Below are 26,134 nucleotides of genomic sequence, written 5' to 3'. Positions count from 1 at the left end.
CTTTCTCTCTAATCCAACTTAATCACGTCCTCCCATATTTTCCTTGGCCTGTCCCTGCTATCGCAAGTGTTCTGCATTTACAAACCTAAGTACTCTCATCCATTCTTTCAATATTACCAAACCAACAGAGTCTCCACTTTTTGTACATATTTCTCTATACTCTCCAGATTGAATCTTTTACTGAAGTCATCAGATCCAAACTTGTCTATTACATTACACACCCATTGTGCCATTCTATCATTTCTTTCCATACAGCACATATCCTGAACTAGTCAGATTTCACTTCTTTGCATTTGCATACACTTGAACATGGTCAGTACTAAATGGGTGACCAGTTGGGAACTTCCAAGTGCTGTATGTGCTCTCCACTTATCTCGGCATTGTTTCCAGTCATCCTGGACTTCTTGCCACGGGACTCAAATAGTGCTGATTCAGGAGAGATGTGATTCGGTGATTGTGCAACCTTTGCCTGACAAGTACACATGCAGTTGCCCCTACAGAGGATATCCTATGTCTTTCAAGACTGAACAGATGCATCATTTTCTTTTTCGATGCATGCCTGGTAAGAAAATTATCATACTTTAAAAAAATAGGTATTTTACATTTTTGCGTTGTTTTCCTTTGAAATGTCAACAGTACTGAAAAAGTAAACCTCATTATAAATGAACAGTATGGCTAATTGTAATGGGTTAGCAGTAGCTGTATGCAAATTACTGAGCCAGTGTGTGATGTGACATCACAGCAGAGAAAAAAAAAACGGACACACATGTTCAAAGAAGCAATGTTTGAGGCATGGCTGGTGTTCAGAAAAGCATGTGCTCAAGACGTAGAGGATTTAAGACGTGTTTGGGACACAAGAGAGCAGACAGGGACGTGTTTGAGACATGAAAGAGCAAGAAAAAATGCATTCGAGACAAGTGTTTGAAGAAGTGGCATTCAAGACGTGTTCATGAACTGTTTAAATATTTTAAAAAAGAAAATGTTGTTGGAAATACCAAATATAAAGGCTTTTTTAAAAAAAGAAAGTGAGTGGAGTTTTTTCCCCCTTTCTTCTGTTCCTTGTGCCAGAGTCTACAATGTATTGGATCTGGTAAAAAAAAGGTGTACAATGTTACATAATGAAGTCTGAGACAATAGAAATATAAACACTGATTTTCGATAACTTTGGTTCTTTTCATTTAAGACACGTCAAATTTGGAAAAAAAAAATCGAGTATGAATCTGATATTCTTTGACAAAAGTAACCACCATGCCAGATTTCAGCCTTCTCAGATAAATTGTTTTTGAATTATCAACTTTTTCATGGTATAACTTTGAGAAAACATATACAATATGAAGAAGTTAACCCAGATAAGACTTTGGCCGATCATTTTGTTGCCAAGCAGAGATAACTGACTTTTTCTATTTCCAATAAATTGTCTCATCTTTATGTAGTCAAGTTATACAGTTTTACAAAGGATTTATGTTGTTGTTAATTTTGATTTTAACTGATGATGTCTGTAGAACTTATACTAGCCGAAACGTTGTTTAAAATAGCAAGATCAAAAGTCTAAATAATGAGAAAAATATTGCTTAATGAGTGTGAATGTTCAAGAAAAAATACATCGTTTTATTGGCAAAAATGGATACTATTCAATTTTCCTCACGATGCAACCACAGATATACGTCAGTCTAATGTCTAACTTGACCTCCAATGGAAGATTCAATTTTCTTGCCTAACTGTCCTTGCTAGTAATCTTATCTTGGATTTATGTCAAAATATGATGGATTGGATTTATGTCAAAATAAGATCTGAAGATTCCGTTCCAGAACAACATTTTATATGCGGAAATTCCAAGAAAATTTTATTTTCTGAGATCTTACAAACTATTTGTATTATTTAGATTCTTCGGACTACTGTTCTCATCTTGAGTATTATTTTCACAACATTTCAGTCGATGTAACCCTCGACCTTCTTCAGGTGTATCTTGTTGAACTCTGGAATGTTTCTGTTATACTTTGGAATTTGGAGGGTATTTCGAATGGGACCCTTTATTTACTTCATGGAGGTAGCATGCTCTCATACTATCAGCTATGACTGGACAGAGGTCCTAAGTAATTAGCAATTGTATTTTTCAGTCGCCCACACTGAGAATTGAACCTTCAACCTTCAGGAGAAGTCATTTTTACAATTGATTTTTCCAAGTACTCTAACCACTGTGCTACGGGCTCTTGCTGATGGAATGAGAGCATACTACCCCCCCCCCCATGAAGTAAATAAAAGGTTCCGTTTGAAATTCTGTCCAAATTTTAGAGTTCGACAGAAACATACCCAAGTTCAACAAAATACACTTGAAGAAGGTCGGAAATTACATCGACCGAAACGGAAAAATGACATTTAAGATGAGAACAGTAGTTCAAATAATCAATCCTCATCTAAACAAATTCAGAAATATTATATTACAGATTACTTTTAAAAGTTGACTCTTAAATGGATTATTAATAATAACAAAAAAACAGTAAAAATATATCAAAAGTTCAGATGAGGTTGAAAGGATATAAACATTAAAAAAGAGTAGTTAAGATAAAATGAAAGCTCAAAATTTCTATCTTTTAGAAGAAAAATTTTTTAAATACAAAAAAAAAATCCGCAAAGATTTCTGTAATATACAATAAAGATAATGAACTAGCATGAAGCAAAATTGTTAGACACCATTCACATGACAGAACAATAAGGATTATTAACAAATAAAAATTCTCTGAGCTAAATGGGTTCCAACAGTTTGAACAATATCAAAAAAGAAAGTTACCAGTGCATAATTTATAAATTCAACGCTAAAGTAGATGGCATAGTCTCGTTTTGCTAGTGCATTATGTCATCAATTTCGTTTTATGCCATATCAGCTTTTTGGGGGTGGTATTTACTTCCTTCCCACTGCAGAAAGATGTAACACAAGGTCGAAAGGATAGGGAAGGGTCAAGCCAGCATCCCTGAAGGAGGAGTTATCTGGCCTACTAAAAATTGCTTGCAATCAGTATTAATTAGTAGGGGTGACTTAGACAGTAAGTAATAAACGTGCTCTACACAAAAGTCGAAAGGCAATGGTCTGGGAGGGTAGGTCTCCTTGAACTGCACAGAACATGAGCCATTTTTTAGTCAACAGGAAAACGTCCATTTCAAAAAATGCTTTATACTCTGTTGGCTTTAGAGCCAAATTCAGTTATTTTAGTAAAAGCTTCTTTTTTTGCTACGTTTATAGATTAATTTGTTTTGTATGCATGTATTTTGTAAATAAATAGTGATTTATTAATATTTAACCCACAGATGAACCACTAGCCGATATTATCACTTAGGGTCAGAATGGACCTGTTATTTGAAAGAGGGACATTACACTCCAAAATCTGGGCCTTACAAGCAAATGCATTTTAAGTTCATATTCAAGATCTCTGCTATTGGAATTAATTCATAAATCCTATAGATATATTTGGAAAAAGGATCATTCTGATTTCTATATACAGTGTTTTCGATATGTAAAGCAAATAAGGTTTATGAGAGTGAATTTTCCGATTGAGGTTGATAATTTGTATTATTTGAATTATTCCAACTGCTGTTCTTTGCAAGGACCTGTTACGAAACAGATAAAGTATTTGGTAAAATTCAGTTGTAAGTTACACTTTTCTGGTGGTTGAAAATTCAATCCTCGATGTTATATTGATGTGAGGAATGCAATTGCGAATTACTTATAACTTCATCATGACAAGTTTCAAGAAAAAATACACGATTAAACCCGGTTCTCAAACTTCCAACGTAGACCCTTACTACCATGTCTCCTTCTCCAACATCAGGGGTCTACGTTCTAACCTTCCAGAGGTTGAAACCCAATTACAGGAGACTAAACCAGACCTTTTATTTTTAAGTGAAACTGGCATTGGACAGGCTATTTCCCTAGATGAGTTTGCAATTACAGGATACTCTAACTTAACTTCTAAATCTGACCCCCAAGATCGCCATGGGCATGGAATATGTGCCTATATTAAAGATAGCTTTCCATGTGGGAGGGACATCTCCAGGGAAGATCCTAACTTACCCTATATGTGCTTCCGGGTTGCTTTAGCTCACACTACTGCATTTATATTTACTCTCTATCGCCCCCACAACAGCGGAGTTACTATCTTTCAAAGCATATCTGAGAAAATTGACCAAGTCCTTTCTACTTATCCTTCAGCTAACATTCACGTATGTGGAGACTTCAATGTTCACAACGTCGAATGGTTGACCCACTCAAACAAGACCGATGATGAGGGGAGGTTCTGTCATGATTTCTCCATTGCCTATGACCTCACTCAGATTGTTCAGGAACCTACCCGTGTGCCCGATAATGACGGCCAGTATGCGAGCCTACTAGACCTTTTTCTCACAACTTGCCCTGAACTATGTTCAGTTTCTGTTCTGTCGCCTCTTGGATCTTCCGACCACTCTGTTGTATCAATTAAGATAAAAATGAAATGTAATAAGTCCCCAGACGTACCACTTCATCGTACAGTATATCGATACACTAAGGCTGACTGGGATAGCTTCCGTACATTTATATCTGATCTACCTCTGCATTCCATGTTTAAAAAGGATGTGTCCTCTATAGTATTAGACCTAACTGAATGGTTAATTGTAGGTATTGACCATTTCATACCCTCTAAAAAGTTTCAGCAAAAACCTAACAGCCAGCCATGGTTCTCTCCAGAATGTGCTGCTGCCATTGCGCACAGAAATCACTTTTTCCACTGCTTCAAACGTAATAGATGTATGGAAACTAAAGCCGTTTTCAGGACTGCCAGCAACCATTGTAAGAAAGTAATAAGGAACGCAAGAGAGTTGTATGCTCAATCTGTTAAGTCCAAAGTAGCTGAGCAGCGGCTTGGTTCCCACCAGTTTTGGCAAATAGCAAACAGAATCCTGAACAGAAGCGTGTGCTCCATCCCAACTATTATCAATGGACCTGAGGTAATCTCGTCAGCATCAGACAAAGCCAAACTCTTTGTCAAGAACTTTGCAGCTAATTCTACCCTTTGCGACCAAGACCGCCAACCCCCAATATTTCCTCCTGTATCAGAAAACACGCTATGTGATATACGTATATCTGTACGTGATGTTGCCAAGCTAATCAAAAACCTTGATTCGAGTAAAGCAACTGGCCCTGATGGTATTCCAATTATAGTACTCAAAAAACTTCAACCTGAACTAGCGCCCATACTTACAAAACTGTTTAAACGTTGTCTTAAGGAGAATAGTTTCCCATCTCCCTGGAAAATCTCATCAGTATGCCCTGTATTTAAGAATTCAGGTGATCGCTCATCCCCCTCTCAGTACAGGCCAATAAGTCTCCTGTGCGTCATGAGTAAGTTGCTAGAATCTGTGTTAAATACAGAAGTAATCAAACATCTCAACAAAAATAACCTTCTTAGTGACACTCAATATGGTTTCCGTTCTGCTAGATCTACAGCAGATGTGCTTACAGTTATATCGCATAGGATTAGCAAATCTCTCGACGGTGGCAATCTTTCTAGGGCAATTACTCTTGACATATCTAAAGCCTTTGATAGGGTATGGCATAAAGGTTTACTTCATAAGATCGCTAGCTATGGTATAGCTGGAAAAGTCTTCTCAATTATTAAATCATTTCTTTCTGATAGGTTCATAAGAGTAGTAGTTGAGGGGCAAAAATCAGAAGCTCACAGTATTAATGCCGGTGTCCCTCAGGGATCCATCCTGGGCCCAACTCTTTTCCTGATCTACATTAATGATCTTCCAAATCATATCCTTACATCATTTGTAGACATTTATGCTGACGACACTACCATTTATGGTACCACATCTAAGACAGTAAACGAGCAAGTACTCTCCAATTCTCTCTCCTCTGATCTTGAGCATGTAGTACAATGGGGAAAGGAGTGGCTGGTTACTTTTAATGCATCTAAAACCAAGCTTCTCTCTTTACATCATCAACATTCTAATCCACATTTGTCATCAATTGAAATGAATGGCTCTCGTCTTCAGGAGGCCTCAAGTTTTGACAAGCTTCTGGGCTTGACCATTACTCCTGATCTTAAATGGAACACGTATATCAAATCTGTTGCCAAGGCCGCTGGAAAAATGGTGGGATCTTTCTATCGATCCAGTAGATATCTCACTGCTGATGCTATTCTCTATCTATATAAGAGCCAGGTACGTCCAAGGATGGAATACTGTTGCCACATCTGAGCAGGAGCTGCTAGAAAGGACTTGTCCTGCCTTGATAGAGTTCAAAATAGACTTCGTAGCCTCGTAGGAGATGTCCTTTTCTCCTCCTTACAACCTCTATCTCACAGAAGAGATGTTGCGAGTTTGTCTCTGATGTATCGTTATTTTCATGGAAAGTGTTCAACTGAGCTTCAATCTATGGTCCCCCCTCGCCAAACTTTCACAAGAAACACTCGTCTAGCTGTAAACACTATCAATAATTTCCCCCACTCTTTATCTGTGCCTAAACCTAAACATAAATTCCATGAACAAAGCTTCTTTCTTAGAACTGCACGCCTGTGGAATTGTCTTCCGTTTTCCTGCTTTCCGGCTGACTAGAATATGGTTGTGTTCAAGTCTAAGGTAAATAAGTTCTTGATGAGCCGTTCCATATAAGTTATTAAATTTACCAAATTTTCATTACTAATGATTACTATATTGACCAACTTCTACTGTACACTCTTTAACCCTTATCCTTGAGTGGCCTCTGGGCCTTGATAATGTGGTGATGCCTTTGTAAAAAAAAAAAAAAAAAAAAAAAACTTCTACACAGTCATGACTAACAGAACAAGAACAAGGGTAGGTCGCTATTTCCAGACTCTTCAGCTAAGGTTAAAAAATGTTTCCAACTTTTGAACCTAATTTGTACTAATTACCGCTAACTGTTTTCTTATTACAGCTTTGACTTAAAAAATTACTTATAACTTCTACCCAGTCATGACTAACAGAACAAGAACAAGAACATGCCACTCCTGGATTAAGTAAACTCCATTCAGATTCAACAAAAAGATTTCAGAGTTTGACAAGATACACCTGAAGAAGATCGAAGGTTACATTGACCAAAACGATGTGCGAATAATGCTTAAGATGAAAAAAGTTATTCAAATAATACAGATAAAGTTTAATAAGTAGATAATACATACATACAATTAAAAGTTAAAGTGTATTTACAAATTTCAAGCAATAGAAATAATGTATTAAAATTATGTGAAATTTAATCAACATAGGTAACTTTGATATTAATTCATAACTTTAAAACAAACAAAACCAAATCAAAATCTATTTTATCCTAATTCGAGTGAACTTGAGCCTTGGTAAGGCTACACATATCAAATGCGGAAGTTATCCTTTAATTGAATAAAATTCACCAACACAAGAAATCAATGCATTATAACTGATAACATCAATTCATTGATCTACGAATAATAATATATATTATATATATATATATAATATATATATATATAAGTTATAAAATATATATGGCGATTAAGCTACACTGAATATTCCGCGTTTCATCCACTCTAGGACTCCTCAGGCTTATGCGCATATATATTTTATAACTTACTAACTAGCTCTACCTACGTATTGAGCACTTTTGAATTAAATACTTAAGGTTTACGCATAAATTTATACTTTCATATATTAATTTTATGTGAGTAAATGAAATAGTTATATATGGAAAAAAGGAAAAAAAAACCCTGAGACCTACTCAGGAGAATGGACAGGATGATAGAGGAAAATAAAATATACCAAAGATGAGAGAAGAATCCGATGAAAAGTGAGACATTTATATATTTTATGCACATATAAGGAAAGCGATTAAAAGTATAAGTGGGGAAGCATGTGTAAAACGTAAGTTGGGAAACGTAAGTAAAACATTAAAAATTAATAACATAAGTGGGGAAATGTGTTTAAGACGAAACTAATTGGATTTTAGAACTATGTGCCAATGAAGAAAGCGATAAAAACTGTATGTGAACGAAATTAATCAGGTTTCGAATCTATGTATAAAATAGAGAAAGTGATTAAAAACGTGTCTAAATGGAACTAATCAGGTTTCAAATTGTGCTCCTTGATTATTATGGGGGCTAGGTTGTAGAATCGCTTTCCCCAATAGTACATAGATTTGAAATCGGATCAGTTTCATCTTGAACACATTTCCCCGCCTTTATTAATATTTTTTAATTTATTACTTACGTTTCCCCACTTATATTTTTAATCGCTTTCCTTATATGCACATAAAAATATATAAATATCTCACTTTTCATAGGATTCTCCTCTCATCTTTGATATATTTTATTTTCCTCAATCATCCTTATCCTTCGCTTGAGGAAGTCCTTCGAAAATAGGGACGAAACGTTGAGAATTTTAGGAAAAGGCCACCGGTTTTCTTTCCTTTTTTTCCATAATGTTATATCATACCTGCTTTTATTTTCGTATCTATCTATCTATATATCTATATTTTTATAAAGTAATAGGGTTCGTGTGTTTCTGTCTGTGTGTACAGCTCTCCATCATCAACGAAATATAAAGGAGGTAAGAGGGTAGATCTCTCCTGGTAGAGAAACATTAGAACCCATTTTAGGATGTTTCTGTTATAGGAGACATAAGAATCTTTGCCTAATTTCTTTATATACTATTCTACAAACCACCCCCATATCGAATGACTTATGCTCATTTGCATATCACATCATATTAAATCTCTTTAACTAATTACCTCGACCTTATTACATATTGGAAATATTCTAATCATTTCAACTGTACTATTTACAAAATCTATTTAACATTTAATCTATCTTCTATCTTCTATCTATCTATATCTATCTTCTATATATATCTATAAAAACAGAGATGTGTGTGTGTCACAGACGATTTCTGATTGGTTAATCCAATAATCACATCTCCTAAAAAACAATCGTTTCTACGCTCTTACCTTTACCATAAAATATTATGGCTTTATTTATTGTCCATCTTGGAAGGGTTTAATTTTTTAATAACTTGTTATTTACAAATTAAAAAAATGCGAAACTATTATACGAAACTAAACTACACGAAATACGCGCACACACGCACACACACACGTTCACTACCGTCACGTTGTTATGGCAACCAAACGCGCTGACTTCTTTTTCTCATTTCACTCGTGGTCTTAAATTCATTTCGGGTTTGTATTACTGTACACATAGATTCGAATAAGTTGCAAAAAAAACAAATATATAACAAATAAATGTTATCAAAAGCAAATTTTTCGTGTTTTTATTCAATTTAACATGTTTATTCAGCTCGAAAAGCATACAGTGTTTACCGATGTATTGGAAAATTCAAGATGGCGGCCGATTCACTCTTTAACACGGTAAGTTTGGAAAAAGGTGTAATAAATAAAAAACCGGTTAAAATACTGTTAAAAACTCGCTCAATATATGTTACCGTGACATAGGTTGACATATATTCGGCGGGTTTTTAATAGTATTTTGTATAGTTTTTTATTTATAACACCTTTTCCCAAACTTACGGTGTTAAAGAATGTGTGAGACGCCATCTTGAATTTTCGAACACATCGGTAAACACTGTATTCTTTTCGAGCTGAATAAACATGTTAAATTGAATAAAAACACGAAAAATATATCCAGTTTTTATCGTTTTTTTACCTTCTCTGCAGAAGTACAAAAAAAAAACAAACAAAAAAAAAACGGAAGGTACTTTTACAGAATGTTAAACTAACCCTAACCGATGTTTTATGTTTAGTTTAGGAAAAGTCAGAAGAAATAAAAGTCATTATTGCATGAAATATACGTATTTAGTTGAAGTATTGTTTATGTCAATTCTTTCGAAGAAATTTAGCAAGAATACCTGTAAACCAGGAAATCGGTAAAATGTCATCATGGATGAATACTTGTCTATTATAATTTCTACCCTTGACAAAAACTTAGCCATAACAAAAGAGATTTATTGTTCAGATTGTTTTTGAGATTGATTTCTAAAAAGATATTTTATAAATAAAATCGACTTTAAAATTAAAGACTTAAATTACAATAATTGAATTTAAACATTCTTATTTCAATATTTGGCACATAACACCTGCAAAAATGATCACAATGTCAGGATTTCATTTTATTTCAGAATCGATGGCAAATACTAATATTTAACATTAGTTTATCATTTAAGCCGATAAAAAGCCCTTTTTTTTTCCGAGTCATAAAAGGATTTGGAGTTTCCTAATCAACCTTTCGGGTGCAGTTGCACGCTCTCAAAATAACTAAAGTGTTGGCTTTAAAAAAATTGGTTCATTAAAACTAAACAGGTTTAGTTTTAATAAAAAAAAAAAATTTAAAAAAAATCGCTTTGGTAATTAGATATGTCGTATGGTTATCCCTAATCGCTGAATAAAACCGCTAACGAGTTGAATGATTACGACATAAAATTAAACTCGGGTTCCTGAAACGGAAACTTCGTTTGTTTTTGTTTTTTTCTTATCAATATATTTACATTGTTATTTTGTTTTCATTTTCAATCATTCGAACAGTTTTCTTTTTCAAGTAATCCAAGTTACAAAATTCCCACTGTTTACTATGCTAAAATCACAATGACTAATGTATACCTATTAACCCTTATCCTTGAGTGGCCTCTGGGCCTTGATAAGTGGTGACACCCATGTAAAAAAAAAAAAAAAATCACTCGAACAGTTTTCTTTTTATAATGTACAGTTTTAAAAGTTTAAAAACGATATAGTTTTTACTTCAGGAAAATTAATGGGTCAGTTTTTACGATGTTCCCTGTTAAAATACTGTTAAAAACTCGCTCAATATATGTTACCGTGACATAGGTTGACATATATTCGGCGGGTTTTTAATAGTATTTTGTATAGTTTTTTATTTATAACACCTTTTCCCAAACTTACGGTGTTAAAGAGGGTGTGAGACGCCATCTTGAATTTTCCAACACATCGGTAAACACTGTATGTTTTTCGAGCTGAATAAATATATTACATTGAATAAAAACACAAGAAAGATATCCAGTTAGGTAGAAAAGTAACTTATCTTGCCTTTGATAACATTTATTTATATATTTGTTTTTGACTATTTTTTCGAATCTATGTGTACAGTAATCTTGCCAGGATGCGGAGGAAAATGAATGAAGGGGGAGGGGAATAAAATAAGAACATTTTGGAAACAGAGTAAGTTTGAAATAATTGCTTTGCACAGAAAGAAATTAACGAAAAAATAAAATTAAATTTCTTTTCTTTCTTGATTTTTTTTTTAGTTTTTTATGAAAAAGGAAGTCAAAATTAAGACTATAAAAAACAATTTTTATTAAGAGCGAACCTCAGTCGTCAGGTCTGTAAAAAAAAGACGTGGAATAATAAATGTTTTCTAATACAAATTGTTTTTACTTATGTGTTCATTTGTCTCTTTGAAGTTCGTTTGTTTAATATATCGGTTTGCAATATAATTTTGTCATTCTGTCAGACTCAAATTTTAAATCTATATATCTATAAAAGTGAAAGTGTGTGTGTGTGTGTGTACATTTCCCTACGAAATAACTCTGTCAATTTTTAGTCTACAGACTCGAAATTTGATATACAGGGTACTGAGATTTGGAAAAATCTATGTGATCGGTTTTTAGCCAGAAATTTGGCGATTAAGGGGTCAAAGTTCAACGATTTGAGCTTTGAGAACTCTACCAAACTTCTCCGACAATTTTGGGTCTACACACTTTAAATTTTAGATATAGCTTCCGTGGACATGGATCTAACTTAATAACTTGATTTGAGCCCAAAACAATAAATTTTCAGGGGTCATAATAGGGGTCAAAGTTTAAAAAATTACCCCCTTTTTTTTTGCTCAGCATACACCTCCAAACACCCGGGCAACGCCGGGCACCCATGCTAGTATATATATATATATATATATATATATATATATATATATATTTAAGCAAACATTATTAAATGCAACGGAAACACTTTGCTTTATTATTTTTTTTTTTCGATTTTCCGTATAATCTTTTTATATAAAATTCGAAAATATTAATGAAGGTTCCATAATTGTTACTGTCTTGAGTGCTTTTGATTCATCCACGAATAATCTTCAGGTGTTGAGGAAGTAAAAGTGAGAAGGAGCAAAAATGGAAATTAAAAACTGAAAAGTGAAATATACATTAAACCCGCGTTTGTTGATGGTAAGTTAAAATATATGAAGTCAATGAGAAGTCGATTAAAATATTGATTAATTAAAAATTAGAGTATTAAAATCAGCAAGTTAATAGGCACTATTGACAAAATGCATCCATTACACACTATTGGCAAAATGCATCCATTACACACTAAAGACAAAATGCATCCATTACACACTAAAGACAAAATGCATTCATTACACACTAAAGACAAAATGCATCCATTACACACTAAAGACAAAATGCATTCATTACACACTAAAGACAAAATGCATCCATTACACACTAAAGACAAAATGCATTCATTACACACTAAAGACAAAATGCATTCATTACACACTAAAGACAAAATGCATTCATTACACACTAAAGACAAAATGCATTCATTACACACTAAAGACAAAATGCATTCATTACACACTAAAGACAAAATGCATCCATTACACACTAAAGACAAAATGCATTCATTACACACTAAAGACAAAATGCATCCATTACACACTAAAGGCAAAATGCATCCATTACACACTAAAGACAAAATGCATTCATTACACACTAAAGACAAAATCCATCCATTACACACTAAAGACAAAATGCATCCATTACACACTAAAGGCAAAATGCATCCATTACACACTAAAGACAAAATCCATCTATTACACACTAAAGACAAAATGCATCCATTACACACTAAAGACAAAATGCATCCATTACACACTAAAGGCAAAATGCATCCATTACACACTAAAGACAAAATCCATCTATTACACACTAAAGACAAAATGCATCCATTACACACTAAAGACAAAATGCATTCATTACACACTAAAGACAAAATGCATCCATTACACACTAAAGACAAAATGCATCCATTACACACTAAAGACAAAATGCATCCATTACACACTAAAGACAAAATGCATTCATTACACACTAAAGACAAAATGCATCCATTACACACTAAAGACAAAATGCATCCATTACACACTAAAGACAAAATGCATCCATTACACACTAAAGGCAAAATGCATCCATTACACACTAAAGGCAAAATGCATCCATTACACACTAAAGACAAAATGCATCCATTACACACTAAAGACAAAATGCATCCATTACACACTAAAGACAAAATGCATCCATTACACACTAAAGACATTGTAATTCTTTTCTCGAATGCAATAGTATTTAGGATGATGAGTTCTAATGTATGACGCTTCAAGAATTTTTAATTTTTTAAGATTTTCACGTATAATTTTTGTGTTGTCGACAAAGATTTTTCTAAGATTGGAGGGGGGCAATTGTGTTCTTTTATCAAATATTGATATATAGCGCTAGTATTGTTTAAATGCATGATGATTTGCCGGGACAACACACACACATTATATATATATATATATATATATATATATATATATATATATATATATAATACGTATTAAATACGTTTGAAGCCAAAGTTGCAACACGGAATTTATAAAATAAACGACTGTTTATTTTTTAAGAAATATATTTCGGAGTAAAACCCCCTTGTCAATCTTTTGTGTTTTTTTTTTTTTTGTTCGCTTTTCCTTTGCCATGATGTCGAGTGGAAAAAAGTTAGATGAAGATGTTATCAACTGCAGGGTTTTTATGAAGTCGAATAGGTAATGAGTGGTCACACGGTTTGAAAATTTGGGTAGTTTTTTGTTTATATCCATTAGAAGCGCTGACTGAAATTTGAAGAATAAATAGGTGTTAAATACGTTTGAAGCCACTCAATATCATGGCGAAGAAAAAGAGAAAAAAACACAAAAGATTGACAAGGGAGTTTTACTCCGAAATATATTTCTTAATAAATAAATAGTCGTTTATTTTATAAATTTTGCGTTGCAACTTTGGCTTCAAACGTATTTATTCTCCAAATTTCAGTCAGCGCTTTTAACGGATATAAACAGAAAACTACCAATATATATATATATATATATATATATATATATATATATATATTATTATTATTATTATTATTATTATCTAGTGCAATAAAAATTGTTTTATTGCGTCCAATAATTTGGTAACAAATAAAAGGATTGCTACAAGAATAACAACTCTGCTAAGTATGTTAGGATTTGAATTTAGCAGTGTTTGTTGCAGAACATGACATAAAATAATTTCAGAATTTTGTTTGCATATTTTAATTTAGGGGATGTTACAGATTAGCTGCATTATGTCATTGAGGTGAAAGTCAATAACGGTCGATTGAGGTGATCTGAAGTGGAGTGACGGGCGAGAGAGTGGGCTATGGTTGATTTTTAAAAGTGGAAGTTTGATGAAAGTTAAGGTTATTCTAAATTAAACAAAAATTTTCAATAAATATCATTTAAAAAAAGATCTTACTGCTCCTATTTCTTTGTCTCTTTATGAGGGTAGATTAGACAGACGGGCAGCTTTTATTGTAGAGAAAATTTAGCTTCCCCCAAAAAGAACACTCTAGATCAAGGAGTCTCCAAAGTTTTCATGTGAGGTGGTTGTGACATTTTAGAGCTATGCAGACAAAAAAAACAAAAAAAAACATGACCTGAGCAGGTTTTATAGTGTTTTGTGCATTAGCTTTGCTTTTTAGTCAAACTCGTTCTCCAAAATTTCATTCTTTTAATCATTTTCTTAAAAATAAACAGACAAAAAAAAAACGCTGCATTATTTCCATACATTTCCGTTTTTTTAAAAAAAACTTTCCTAAATATTTAAAAGTTTTCAATAGGAGTTACATGGACTTTATTAAAAATTTTGACAGGCCGGATCTGGCCCGCAGGTCGTAGTTTGGAGACCCCTGCTCTAAATTGGAACAAAAATTAAAATTGCCTCAGTCACTAACCGAGAACAAAAATGATGAAGTGTAGTATCAGTAAAGGAACTACACATTTCTCCTGTTGAAATCACCCCTTCAAGAATGTTTGGCTGCCAAATGAATCATATTAATGCAATTGGACTAAATACAACCTTTTCAGATTAATGGGTTTTAAACTTGGCAAAATGTTGCTATTACTGAAAGTGAGTCAATTAATGGAATCTAATCAGATGCAACGTTATAAAACATCTTACCCAATTATATTATACATTCTCAGTTAGTGGGAAGAGGAAACGCTGGCTCTGGTTATAATAGTGTAATGCACTCATTTTGCCAATAATAACATCAACTTTTTACAAGGAAGTCATCGCTTATCAAGGCCCAGAAACCATCCGAGGATAAGGGTTAATGAGTGAACACTGATAATCAGTAAGGATGGAAATTGATTATAAACGAGGACAGCTAAACAAGAATTTGTTTACGTTGGATCATGTTATATTCATCTGGGAAGCAGTCCCATGGTATCGTGTTCCACAGATGGGCAGCTCTATAAAAGAAGCTTTGCTCATGGAATTTTTGTTTACTTTTAGATGCAGATAGAGAGTAAGGGAAATTGTTGGCAATGGTTGTAGCTGGATGAGTGTTTGTGTGAATGTTTTACAGAGGAAAGTGACTATAGATTGAAGCTCACTCAAGCATCTGCCATGAAAATAATAAGGCAGAGATAGACTTGTTCCGTTTCTTCTATGAGAAAGAGGTAGCAGGTATAAGAGGACATCCCCGCCTCCAAAAAAAAAATGAGCCCGCAAAGTTTCTTTTTTATGTATTAACTAGCAGGGAGATCTGTCGTTGCCCAGGATTGAATGAGGATGAATGAATGCTCCACGCTTCCAATACTTTTATTGCGATTGAAATTGGTGTCATCCGCCACTTTTCAATCAAATCAATTGATTACCTTTTCTAGTCAGAGACCCACCATGGTGCACCGAGAGGAAGTTTCACATGCTTCCCCACAGTGACTTAGTCCATAATAGACTGTAATAATACATTGCACTGTAGAGAACCTACTGTTTATTTTATAAGCTTATTTTCATATAATGGCTTCAATTAAAGTTTAAAATAAAAAGTCAAGTATTCAATTGTGCTCTAAATGGAAACATTTGAATTCATTTCGAATGCACTCCTATCTTATCAAAGAACATACTGTTGATTTTATATGCCGGGTCCTTCTGCTTGTGTGGTGATAAAACCTTTCAAATGTACTTGTGATGTTAGACTGTATAAAGATGTTAAATTTGGTCAAAATTAGACTATTCCTTCTTTGATCGGATTTTTTGGATTATCAATTTTCAATACTTATTGGAGGCATTCCAATACAAAACTATCTAAGAACACTCTTGGATACAAAATACATTTTCGAAATCGTCCTGGCCATTTCAGAGTCCATAAGGACCGAACTCTACACACACACAAAGTGCCTTTTATATACAAGTAGAGATGAGTTATCACTAGGGCTGTGACAACAGCATATTCTTTTCCTTGTTTTGATTCTCAGGTATATATCCATTGATATCTTATATGTTTTTATGTAGAGTGATGTGGTTCTCAGTTGATTAATTGCATCTAACTGTCGGATATGTACTTGAGAGTCAAAACAATTAAAAGAATATGCTGTTGTGATCGCCCTATTTATCACTTATCACGGGCCAAAAAGCCACTAGAGGATAGGACTTAATGAATTTGCCCCTTATGTCCAAGTGGTAATATGCCTTGTTTAGGGTAAAAAAGAATAAAACTAACCTGCAGCAATTGCATGATATGTTAAAACAATTTATTTTTACTGCCTCAAATGTTGTTTAAAAGAAAATGAGTTTAAAACATTTAGGTCTTAAGTAAAAAACATTATCACAATGTACTTTTCCATTTTTTAACCCTAACCCACCCCCACTTTTTTAATTGTTAAATTTTTATTTCTGTTTCCCTCCCCATTAATAACAAATGTGAGAGTATTTCTTTAATGTTTTATTTTTTTCTATAGAACACTTTATATTACAAGATTTTTGGCATAGGACTGACTATGACCGCAAAGATTTGGATGATTATATTTATAGCCAGGGGCGGTACGGATAAACTAATCAGGTACCAGAATCGCTGTATAAAATATATTGAATATCTTTGAATTTTTCAGTCAGCTTTTTGTGTTGACACAAGAAGGTAACTATGCTTTGATTGGATTAATACTACCATTTTTTTTACCTGAAATTCTTTACAATTATAAGCTTTTCTGACAGGACTGAAGGAACCATTTTTTTTCTTGGGGCAACTACATTGAATATTCGTAATTATATCTTAAGTAAAGACTACAATCAATGTTCTTTTGTTTGTTTTTAAGCTACCTCTATTTCTTTTTAATTTTGAAAACTGTATTCTACCTCATTCTTTTATTCCTTTCAATAACATAACTGTGAGAGTTGGGTTCTTCTTCGTTATTGCAGCAAAATTCCAAAAATGAAATATTGAATTTCAAGTGAAACCCATTCTATCTACTGAATTGTCATGTCGCAACAATGAAAATATTAAAAAATTACGAAAAACGATAAGGTAGAAAATTAATTATTAATGAAAAGTTTTTGGCAAAAATTAAGTTTCGCTAAATTGGCCAAAGATTTTCAGGTTTGAGAAAATATTTACCTCCCTTTTGTTACAATCAGAACTCTTTGGTTTCTTTCACAAAACCCAATTTCTGCTAATTTTCTTAAAAAACTATTTTCATCTATATATTATTATGCTTGTCGCTTCGACCGTTATCGTATTCATAAACATACTTTAAAATAAAAAAGTTATTCCAAATCGCACTAACCATTATTATATTGAATTCTCTTATGAAAATAGACTGTTACTAGCCAGTGTCTGGTGAGTACAGATCAGAATACTCTTAAGTTCTTTATCACTAGCGAATGTATGGTGGGTACAGATCACAACACTTATAAGTTAGTTATCGCCAGCCAGTGTCTGGTGTGTACAGATCAGAATACTCATATATTATTTATCGCCAGTCAGTTTTTGGTGGGTGCAGATCACATTACTAATAAGTTATTTATCGCCAACCAGTATATGGTGGGTGTAGATCACAATACTAATAAGGTATGTATCGCCAGCCAGTGTCGTATCGATGCAGATCATAATACTTGTAAGTTTTTTATCGCCAGCCAGTTTTTGGTGTGTACAGATCACAATACTAATAAGTTAGTTAATGCCAGCCAGTGTACGGTGGGGGACAGATCACAATAAAAAGTTTCTTATTGCAAGCCAGTTTATGGTTGGTAAAGATCACAATTCTAATAAGTTATTTACTGCCAGTCAGTGTATGGTGAGTGCAGATCACAATACTAATAAGTATTTTATAGCTAGCCAGTGATCTGTCGGTGTTGGTTACAATAATAAGTTAGTTATCGTCTGCTAGTGTCTGGTCGGTGCAGATCAAAATACTAATGTTATTTTTCGCCAGCAAGTGTCTTACTTCTATTTTAGTCATAATATTTCTCAAACAGTTTATCATATTTGTCTACAGAAATATTTTTTTCATTTCATGGTCTGGTCGGATCTAATATTACACTGATCACTCGATTGAAGGACATTCTATTGTATGCTCATGCGATGATGCTTTTAACTAGCGTGGAATTTCCAAGGGTTCTGTTAGTTAATAATTAATTTTTGACCTTATCGTAATTTTTTGAATTTGTTCATTAGTATGAAATGAGAATTCAGTAGATACCATTGGTTTCGCTGGAAATTCAGTATTTCGATTTTTGAATTTCGCTGCAATAATGAAAAACCAAGAGTTGTTTGGTTTAAGCGTTCTATAGAAAATCTGTCTTAACTAAAAATAATATTGGATAGAGCCATTTTGTTTTGTTTAAACTAATCCACTGTACTTGTTCCCCCGCGAGGCCATTGTTATTTTTAATATCCTTTTTAGAAAATATCAAGAATTAACCTAAGATAATCCCAAGATATTAAAAATGTCAAAATAATTAATGATTATGATCCCTGAGTAAAATAGTAACCAGGGCAACAGAATAATTCTGAAATAGCACAAGTCATTTCTGTTTTCTTCTCTCTTGCTTTTCTTTCTGCTTTAAAACAGGTCCGTGAATATGTGGCCATTTTGTTATTTCCATAAGAAAAGTGTGCATGTTCGTGTAGGGGAAACATAGAATGATAAAAAATAATAAGGAACGTAAAATACAAAAAAAAAAAAAAAAAACTACTACAAAAAATACAAAAAAAACTACAACAAAAAACTACAAAAAAAATTTAAAAAAAAAAATTACAAAAAAAAACTTGCTAGTAATGTATATCTCTACAAATTCACTATTCGCCAATATTTTACTCGAGAAACTTTGTCATCTTTTCAAACATTATTTTACAAGTTTAATTTGAAATTTAAGAAAGCCGAATAATGTTATACTATTTTATATTTTTATATTAAAATCACTTTTTTTTTCTAAGACTTTCGGTGTTAAAGCAACATATTCATAGAAAAAAAACTTGACATTTTTTTCTCTTCCTTTTTTTAAAATTTTATTTTCTCTTTCGACAAGAGGCCGACTGCTCAGATTAATACTACTAACAAAATGACGTTCAATCCTTGATCTGGATGATACTCTAAAAACAATTGAGAATTACATAGGATTTTAACTAATCATGGCTGATAGAACGAGAGCATGCTACCCATGCGGATTAAATAAAGGGTTTCATTCAAAATTTTGTGCAGATTCTCAAGGTCAACAGAAAAATTTCAAAATTCAATGAGATACACCTGAAGAAGGTCGGAGGTTACATCGAGTGAAACGTGAAAATAGCAAATACTTAGAACAGTAGTCTAAAGAATTCACATAACACAAATAAGGAATCCTCATCTCAATTAAGAAACACACACACACACACACACACACACACACATATATAGTCATCCACATGCAGTACTGTTTCGCTGTTTCACAGCTCATCAGTGTGGCTAGACAAGTGCCTCAAGCCAGGATCGAAACCCGATTGCCCAAACGACAATCGGAGCTTCTAACCGTTGCACTATATGGCTGCTGCTATGCGGGCAGTGAAGTAACAATGTTTTGACATTGTCCAAATACCTAAGCTCAATTTGCTTACACAAAGAACATCGCTTCATACGCTAATGGTAATTTGTATATCACTTCCCAAATGCTCAACCTAAGAGAGGGAGTATTTTATATATATATATATATATATATATGAAAAAAAAAATGAAACAGACTTTCGTTCCATCCTAAGATAGATGGAATTTTACACAACATTTTTTGCATTTATTCACAAAATTGATTGTTGAAAAAGTAAACTTTTGCCGTGTTACTCAGAACAAGTTCTGTCTTAGCAATTTTTTTTTTCATAATTTGTATTCTTTCATTCAATTCGTTTACTGCTTAAGGAAGACATCTGTCATTTTGTTCATTGAGTAATGCCAATTTAGTTTTTCTTTTTTCATGGATTAAATTTCCTGCTCAACAGATTTCCCCACATGATACAAAAAAACTAATATCCGTTTGCTATCAACATTAAAAGCGCATTGTCTTTTTTAATGTGAAATTTTAAGATTAATTCAATCCGTTTGTCACCTCCAATTGTATTTAGATTTAGATCATGCTGGGCCCACAACCTATTGAGGTGATAAACGTGGTTACTGCAAAACTCAAATTATAATATCAATCCAATATAATATCACACCATATCTAACTTAATAAAATTATAAATATATGTTTATGTATGTACAGGATTAACTCCTAAAATAATCTAACATTATGAGTTTTTGGAACATAGCTGCTAGACGCAAGGGGTCGTGATGTATGATTTATTTAGTTTAAGTCAGCTTTAGGAAAATTAGTTAAAAAGTGATTGAAAGCTCTTTGTGAATATTGAGATTGCACCAACTTGTTAAAGATTTAAACAATAGCTGAAAGAAACTGAAATTTGTGGAAGAAACTAAAATTTGGAGAATTCTTATTAATTGAAATATTTTAAAGGCGTTTTAGAGAGCATAATATAGGCACAACTTTTTATTTTAAAATTCAAATATTTCAGATTTGCATTATCATTAGACAACTTAAATAAGATTCTCCCCAGATGACTCAGAAATCTTTCACTGAAGATTTTCGATGCAAGAACGGATCAATTGTTATCTGTACCCTAATAACCTGACCATTCTTCTTTCATCAGTAACACCACATTTTGCTTGATGCTACCAGATCAGGCTGTTTGACCATATCTAAAATACACCAAACATCAGTGTTATTGTTTTTTTTCCTTCCTGTCTGCAAAACTTAATTATGTTCTACAAAAAAAAAATTTCTCTACAAAGCAGCCAAACTAAACACCATGAATAAGTATTTGAAAATATGACGAACTTGGCACATAAAAAGTTTTCTCAGTGATTGAACCTGAAAGGGTTTGATATGCCATAAAACTAAGCAAACAAACCAAACATCATTAATAAATATTCGAATTTATAAAGGACTTGAAACATAAATTTTTTTTTTTTAATTACCAGATTCGGCATTAAATAACCCGAAAAAGGTTGATATGCTGTAAAACAAAACAACCCAACCAAACTACATTTTGGGATATTCGCTTACTATTGGGTATTCCACCCATCACTGAAAGTGGAAGTTTATAGGGAATACAAATTTACATGTTTCAGTTCACATGTGTCCTAATTCGATGACTTCATTCAGTCTTGAAAGACAAAGGATGCCCCTGTAGAGGCAGCTGCGCATGTAATTGTGAGGCAAGGACTGCGCAATCCCTAACCACACCTCTCCTGAATCGGCATTGTTTGGATCCAGTTACAAGGAGAAGACCAGGACGATGGGAAACAATGCCAAGATAAGCAGAGAGCACATACAGCACCTGGAAGTCCCAAATGGTCACTCATGTACAAATGACCAGGCTCAATGTTGCTTAACTTCGGTGATCCAGTGGGAACCGGTGTGTCAACATGATTATGTCCTAATTAGGGTAGATGACATACAATATCTACTATTTCCAAATAGTCACCCATCTTGTACTAGCCAGGCTCAACTTTGCTTAACTTGGGGGATCGAATAGGAGCTGGTGTGTCAACATGATTATACCATATCAATAACTGTTGCAATACTTTTAATAGAATAAGGAGTATGATTACAGAAAGTTGAAAGGTTCTACTTATAGATACTGACGATAGGAACTGACCAATCAAATGGAGCTACGTTCTTCTAGCAACCAATCAGAAACCAGAATTGCTCCACAAAAATAATGAATCTTTTAGCATGCCAGCACAATCTTTTGCTCTTTCTCTGCTGAGTTTTAAAGTCTGAGACTTATACAGAAGGGCTACTCACCGAAAAGTCTTCTGAAATTAAACTTGGCTTTCAATTCAAAAGAAACCATTAGTGAGAAATTAATTTCTCATTACAATATTGTTTAGCCTTCAAACATTCAAACTTACCAGTACCATATATTTCTACAAATTCACCATTTGCAAATGCAAAGAATACTGTTGCCGCATCTAAACTGGTGCACCAACCACTAGTCTCTGCCTGTTTGTTTCTAAAAAAAGACTTTCTGACCTAATAGGTTCTCACTATCTACCAGGCTCTAGCATCTGTGCTTATAAGTACTTGCATGGAATACGCTTTGAATAACTTACAGCACTCATACTCTTTAAATGAAAATATCTCAATTCATCTGACTAGACTTTTCACTGTAGAAGTTTTTCTATTCAAATAGCTTCTTTCCTTGCACCGATTAACTTTGGAATTAATTTTATTCTCCATATTTCTCTGGCAATACTAATATGCAGAAACGTAAATGTAAGGTGAATAAATATCTTGTTACTAAACTCACCATTCAGATAACTTCTCTATAAATCTAGTGTTTATTACAATGACAGTAAACTTTATTTTGGGATATATATTATACTAGCAGTTCAGCTCGGCTTTGCTCAGGCCCTATGTACTGTTCATAACTTTGTGCATATGTGTGTGTGTGTGTATATATATATATATATATATATTAAAAAGTTTGACTAGTGTCCAGGTAACCTACATCTAAAATTTCAATTGTTTAGACCTAAAATTGGCGGAGGAGTTTGGTAGAGTCTGCAAAGGTCAACTCCTTCAATTTTGCCCTCTTGGCAGCCAAATGTTTGCCCGAAATTTGATTAAAAAGCTTGCTGCATGTCTGAATACACTCTATGTAAAATTTCAAATATTTAGACTCAAAATTGGCTGAATAGTTTGCTAGAGACCGCAAAAGTCAAATCTTTTGAACTTTGACCCCTTAGTAGCCAAATTTTCGGCCCACAGCCAATTAAAAACTTGTTCTATGTCTGAATATACTTTATGTAAAATTTCAAATATTTAGACTAAACATTGGCTGAGTAATTTGGTAGAGATCGCAGAGGTCAAATTTTTAAAAACTTGGACTCTTATTTTGACCCCTAAATATTTATTGTTTTGGGCTTCTATGTCCAAGTAACCTACATTTAAAATTTCAAGTGTTTAAATCCAAAATTGGCGGAGGAATTTGGTAGAGTTTTCAAAGGTAAAATCCTTGAACTTTGACCCCTTGACCGTCACATTTCTGGCCAAAAACTGATTAAAAAGTTTTCCCAAATCTCAATACCCTATTTCAACTCTCGAGTTTGTAGACCGAAAATTGACAAGAGTTATTTGGTAAGGAAGTGTACACACACACACACTTTCACAGATATATAATGGTTGTATAAATTGGTTTCCTAGAAGTAAATCCAATGAAACCCATGTGATTATTAAAGAGACAAATCTTTATCACTTATTATATGGTGACTAATATGCAGTAGTAAGATTAAAACTAAAAGAATATTACATATATATATATATATATATATATATATATATATATATATATATATATATATATATAATATGATTTGAGTGCCATCGGCTAAAATCGAAGCCAAAACATACAACTCTCCGCCCTCATTCCTTAGCCTCTCTCTCTCTCTCTATATATATATATATATAAATTTACCTGTCATCCCCCTTTTTTTTTTTAAAATGGAATTGCCCGATCGTGGAAGACAAGATTCAAGCAAGAAAGGGCGTCCGGACGGTATATATCGTTCAAACACGGTTAAGTGACAGTTTTAGTCATTTGGAACTGCTTTAAAGCTTTACTGCTAACTCATTTTTCGACCAAATTTCAAACAATTATTACAGTTTATAGATCACCTTTTCAGTTATATTGTGGAAAAATTATTTTCAATTTTCGTTCAGTAAAACAAAAGTTATGATGAATTTACTGATGTTCAAAATCGTAAAAAGACGTAAGGAGGTGAGCGTTGTTTTTTTTATGACTGGTTTTCATAGCAACCACGTCACTACATGACTACTGTTGCTAACAATTCACCGCTCTTGCGAAAAGAGAAGTAACAAGTGAAACAGAGATATAAAGAATGAAAGGGAGATAATTGGGGGAATTTTATTGAAAGCAGACGAGTACTGTATATTGTTTTATTACATATGTGTATGTTTTGTTTATAGGGGGGGGAAAGACTGAAATGAAACAAAGAAGAAATGAATTTATTGGAAGCTTGGAAAAATCATGGATTACAATAGAAATATGTGAGCATTTAGAATTTTTGTAAAAAATTTAATTTATAACATTATATAATCAATTAATTCAGCAATATTTTAAGTTATAAATGTATTATATTTTTTTTACTAGAATATCTTGCCCTTTTCTTTTCCAGTTTTTACAACTAGTCCTTTACTTTTCCATGTTTAAGCTTATTACTTTTCATCTCGCATTTTTCTATTATAATATATATTAGTTTTAAAACACACACGTGTTTAGAATGCTGTTCTTTTATCGAATATCTTTCAGAAAAGACTTGTTTTAATGCTTCTGAAATTTGAGGTTATAGATATACTAGCCTGGTTGCACAGGTGTTTTGAAAAAAAAAAAAAAAATGGTGGTAGGCTGGTAGGCTCGAACCCGTACTGCGAAGGAGGAAAAGAATGTGGAAAAAAAAAAAAAACATGACGTCTTTAGAATTGCGTCCATCGCCAAACCGGAAGTGGCGTAGGTTTAAATTAAGGCTAGTCAATCGAAAAGAGGGGATGACTTCCGAAAATATCGGTGAAAAAAAAAAGCGACCAGTTGAAGGAGAAGGAATTAATGTTTTTAGCCAATTTTTCAATATTTGTCGTCCGAAGGGTCGAGCTTCAAAACAATGCCGATCTCGTGAAAATCCGTCGCTTCTGTCGAAAGTTTTAGACACACATACGGACATATATTTAAACAGACAGGTGAGATTTGTATTATAGATGATTTATGACTAATATTTTTGTCCACAAGACTATTTCTAACTTGTAGCTTTTTTCTTTTATTACAAGTTTAAATTTTAAATACTTTTCCTCTGACTTTACATGAATGACTATTTTTTTTTTCCTATTTTCCAGGTGTTGGCCTCATATCCAGATTTTCCCAAAATCCGAAAAGAAATTCTCAACAAAGCCCGATCCAATTGGAAAACCTAACAATCATTGGCGGTAAACACTTCCCCGAAAACATTCCGTCCATGTTGTATCTTTCATTAATAATGCAAAAACGTTTTCTGACAATTAAAAAAAAATAATAAAATAAAGCTTTTTTTCATATCAATTTTTGTTGTTGCATTTATATTGTTTAAATTGTGTTTCAATTGGAAGATAAAACCCGTAAGTAAAAAGATTGCTCAGAAAGTAAATTTTAACCAATGTTTGTTTTCCACAAAGGAAGGGGCGTTTTATACAAATAATCTCTCAGATCTTTTAATGGTATAGTAGTGAGCATGACGAGGATGAAAAACGAGTCAATTTGTTGCACATGCTCAGTCTCTTCTTTTTTTTTTTTAAGCAAATGGTCCAATATAAAAGAACCGTATGTATTATTTAAACAATCTGTTGGTTTGTAGGTCCAATTCCTAATTTTATTAGTTATGTGTTGTTAGATTTTACTGTCCAATCTCAACGTCGTCCTACTCATGTAGATGGTACAGCAACCACA

General features: G+C 33.2%; 1 protein-coding gene across 1 annotated transcript in view; it reads left to right on the top strand.

Annotated features, from left to right (window-relative positions):
- The window catches only part of LOC145246709 (tetratricopeptide repeat protein 21B-like), a 1,013,541-nt gene extending 987,791 nt beyond the window's left edge, over positions 1–25,750 (top strand). Inside the window, exon 38 of the mRNA XM_080108443.1 lies at positions 25,549–25,750. Coding sequence (XP_079964569.1) covers positions 25,549–25,626 — 78 coding nt within the window. The 3' untranslated portion in view covers positions 25,627–25,750. The remainder of the gene's footprint in view (positions 1–25,548) is intronic.
- The last annotated feature ends 384 nt before the right edge of the window (positions 25,751–26,134 follow it).

The sequence above is a fragment of the Euprymna scolopes genome, chromosome 24 (assembly GCF_053919585.1).
Source record: "Euprymna scolopes isolate OS-2025 chromosome 24, ASM5391958v1, whole genome shotgun sequence".
NCBI classification, from domain to species: Eukaryota; Metazoa; Mollusca; class Cephalopoda; order Sepiida; family Sepiolidae; genus Euprymna; species Euprymna scolopes.
Note: the sequence above shows the minus strand (reverse complement) of the source record. Positions and strands in the feature narration are given on the sequence as shown.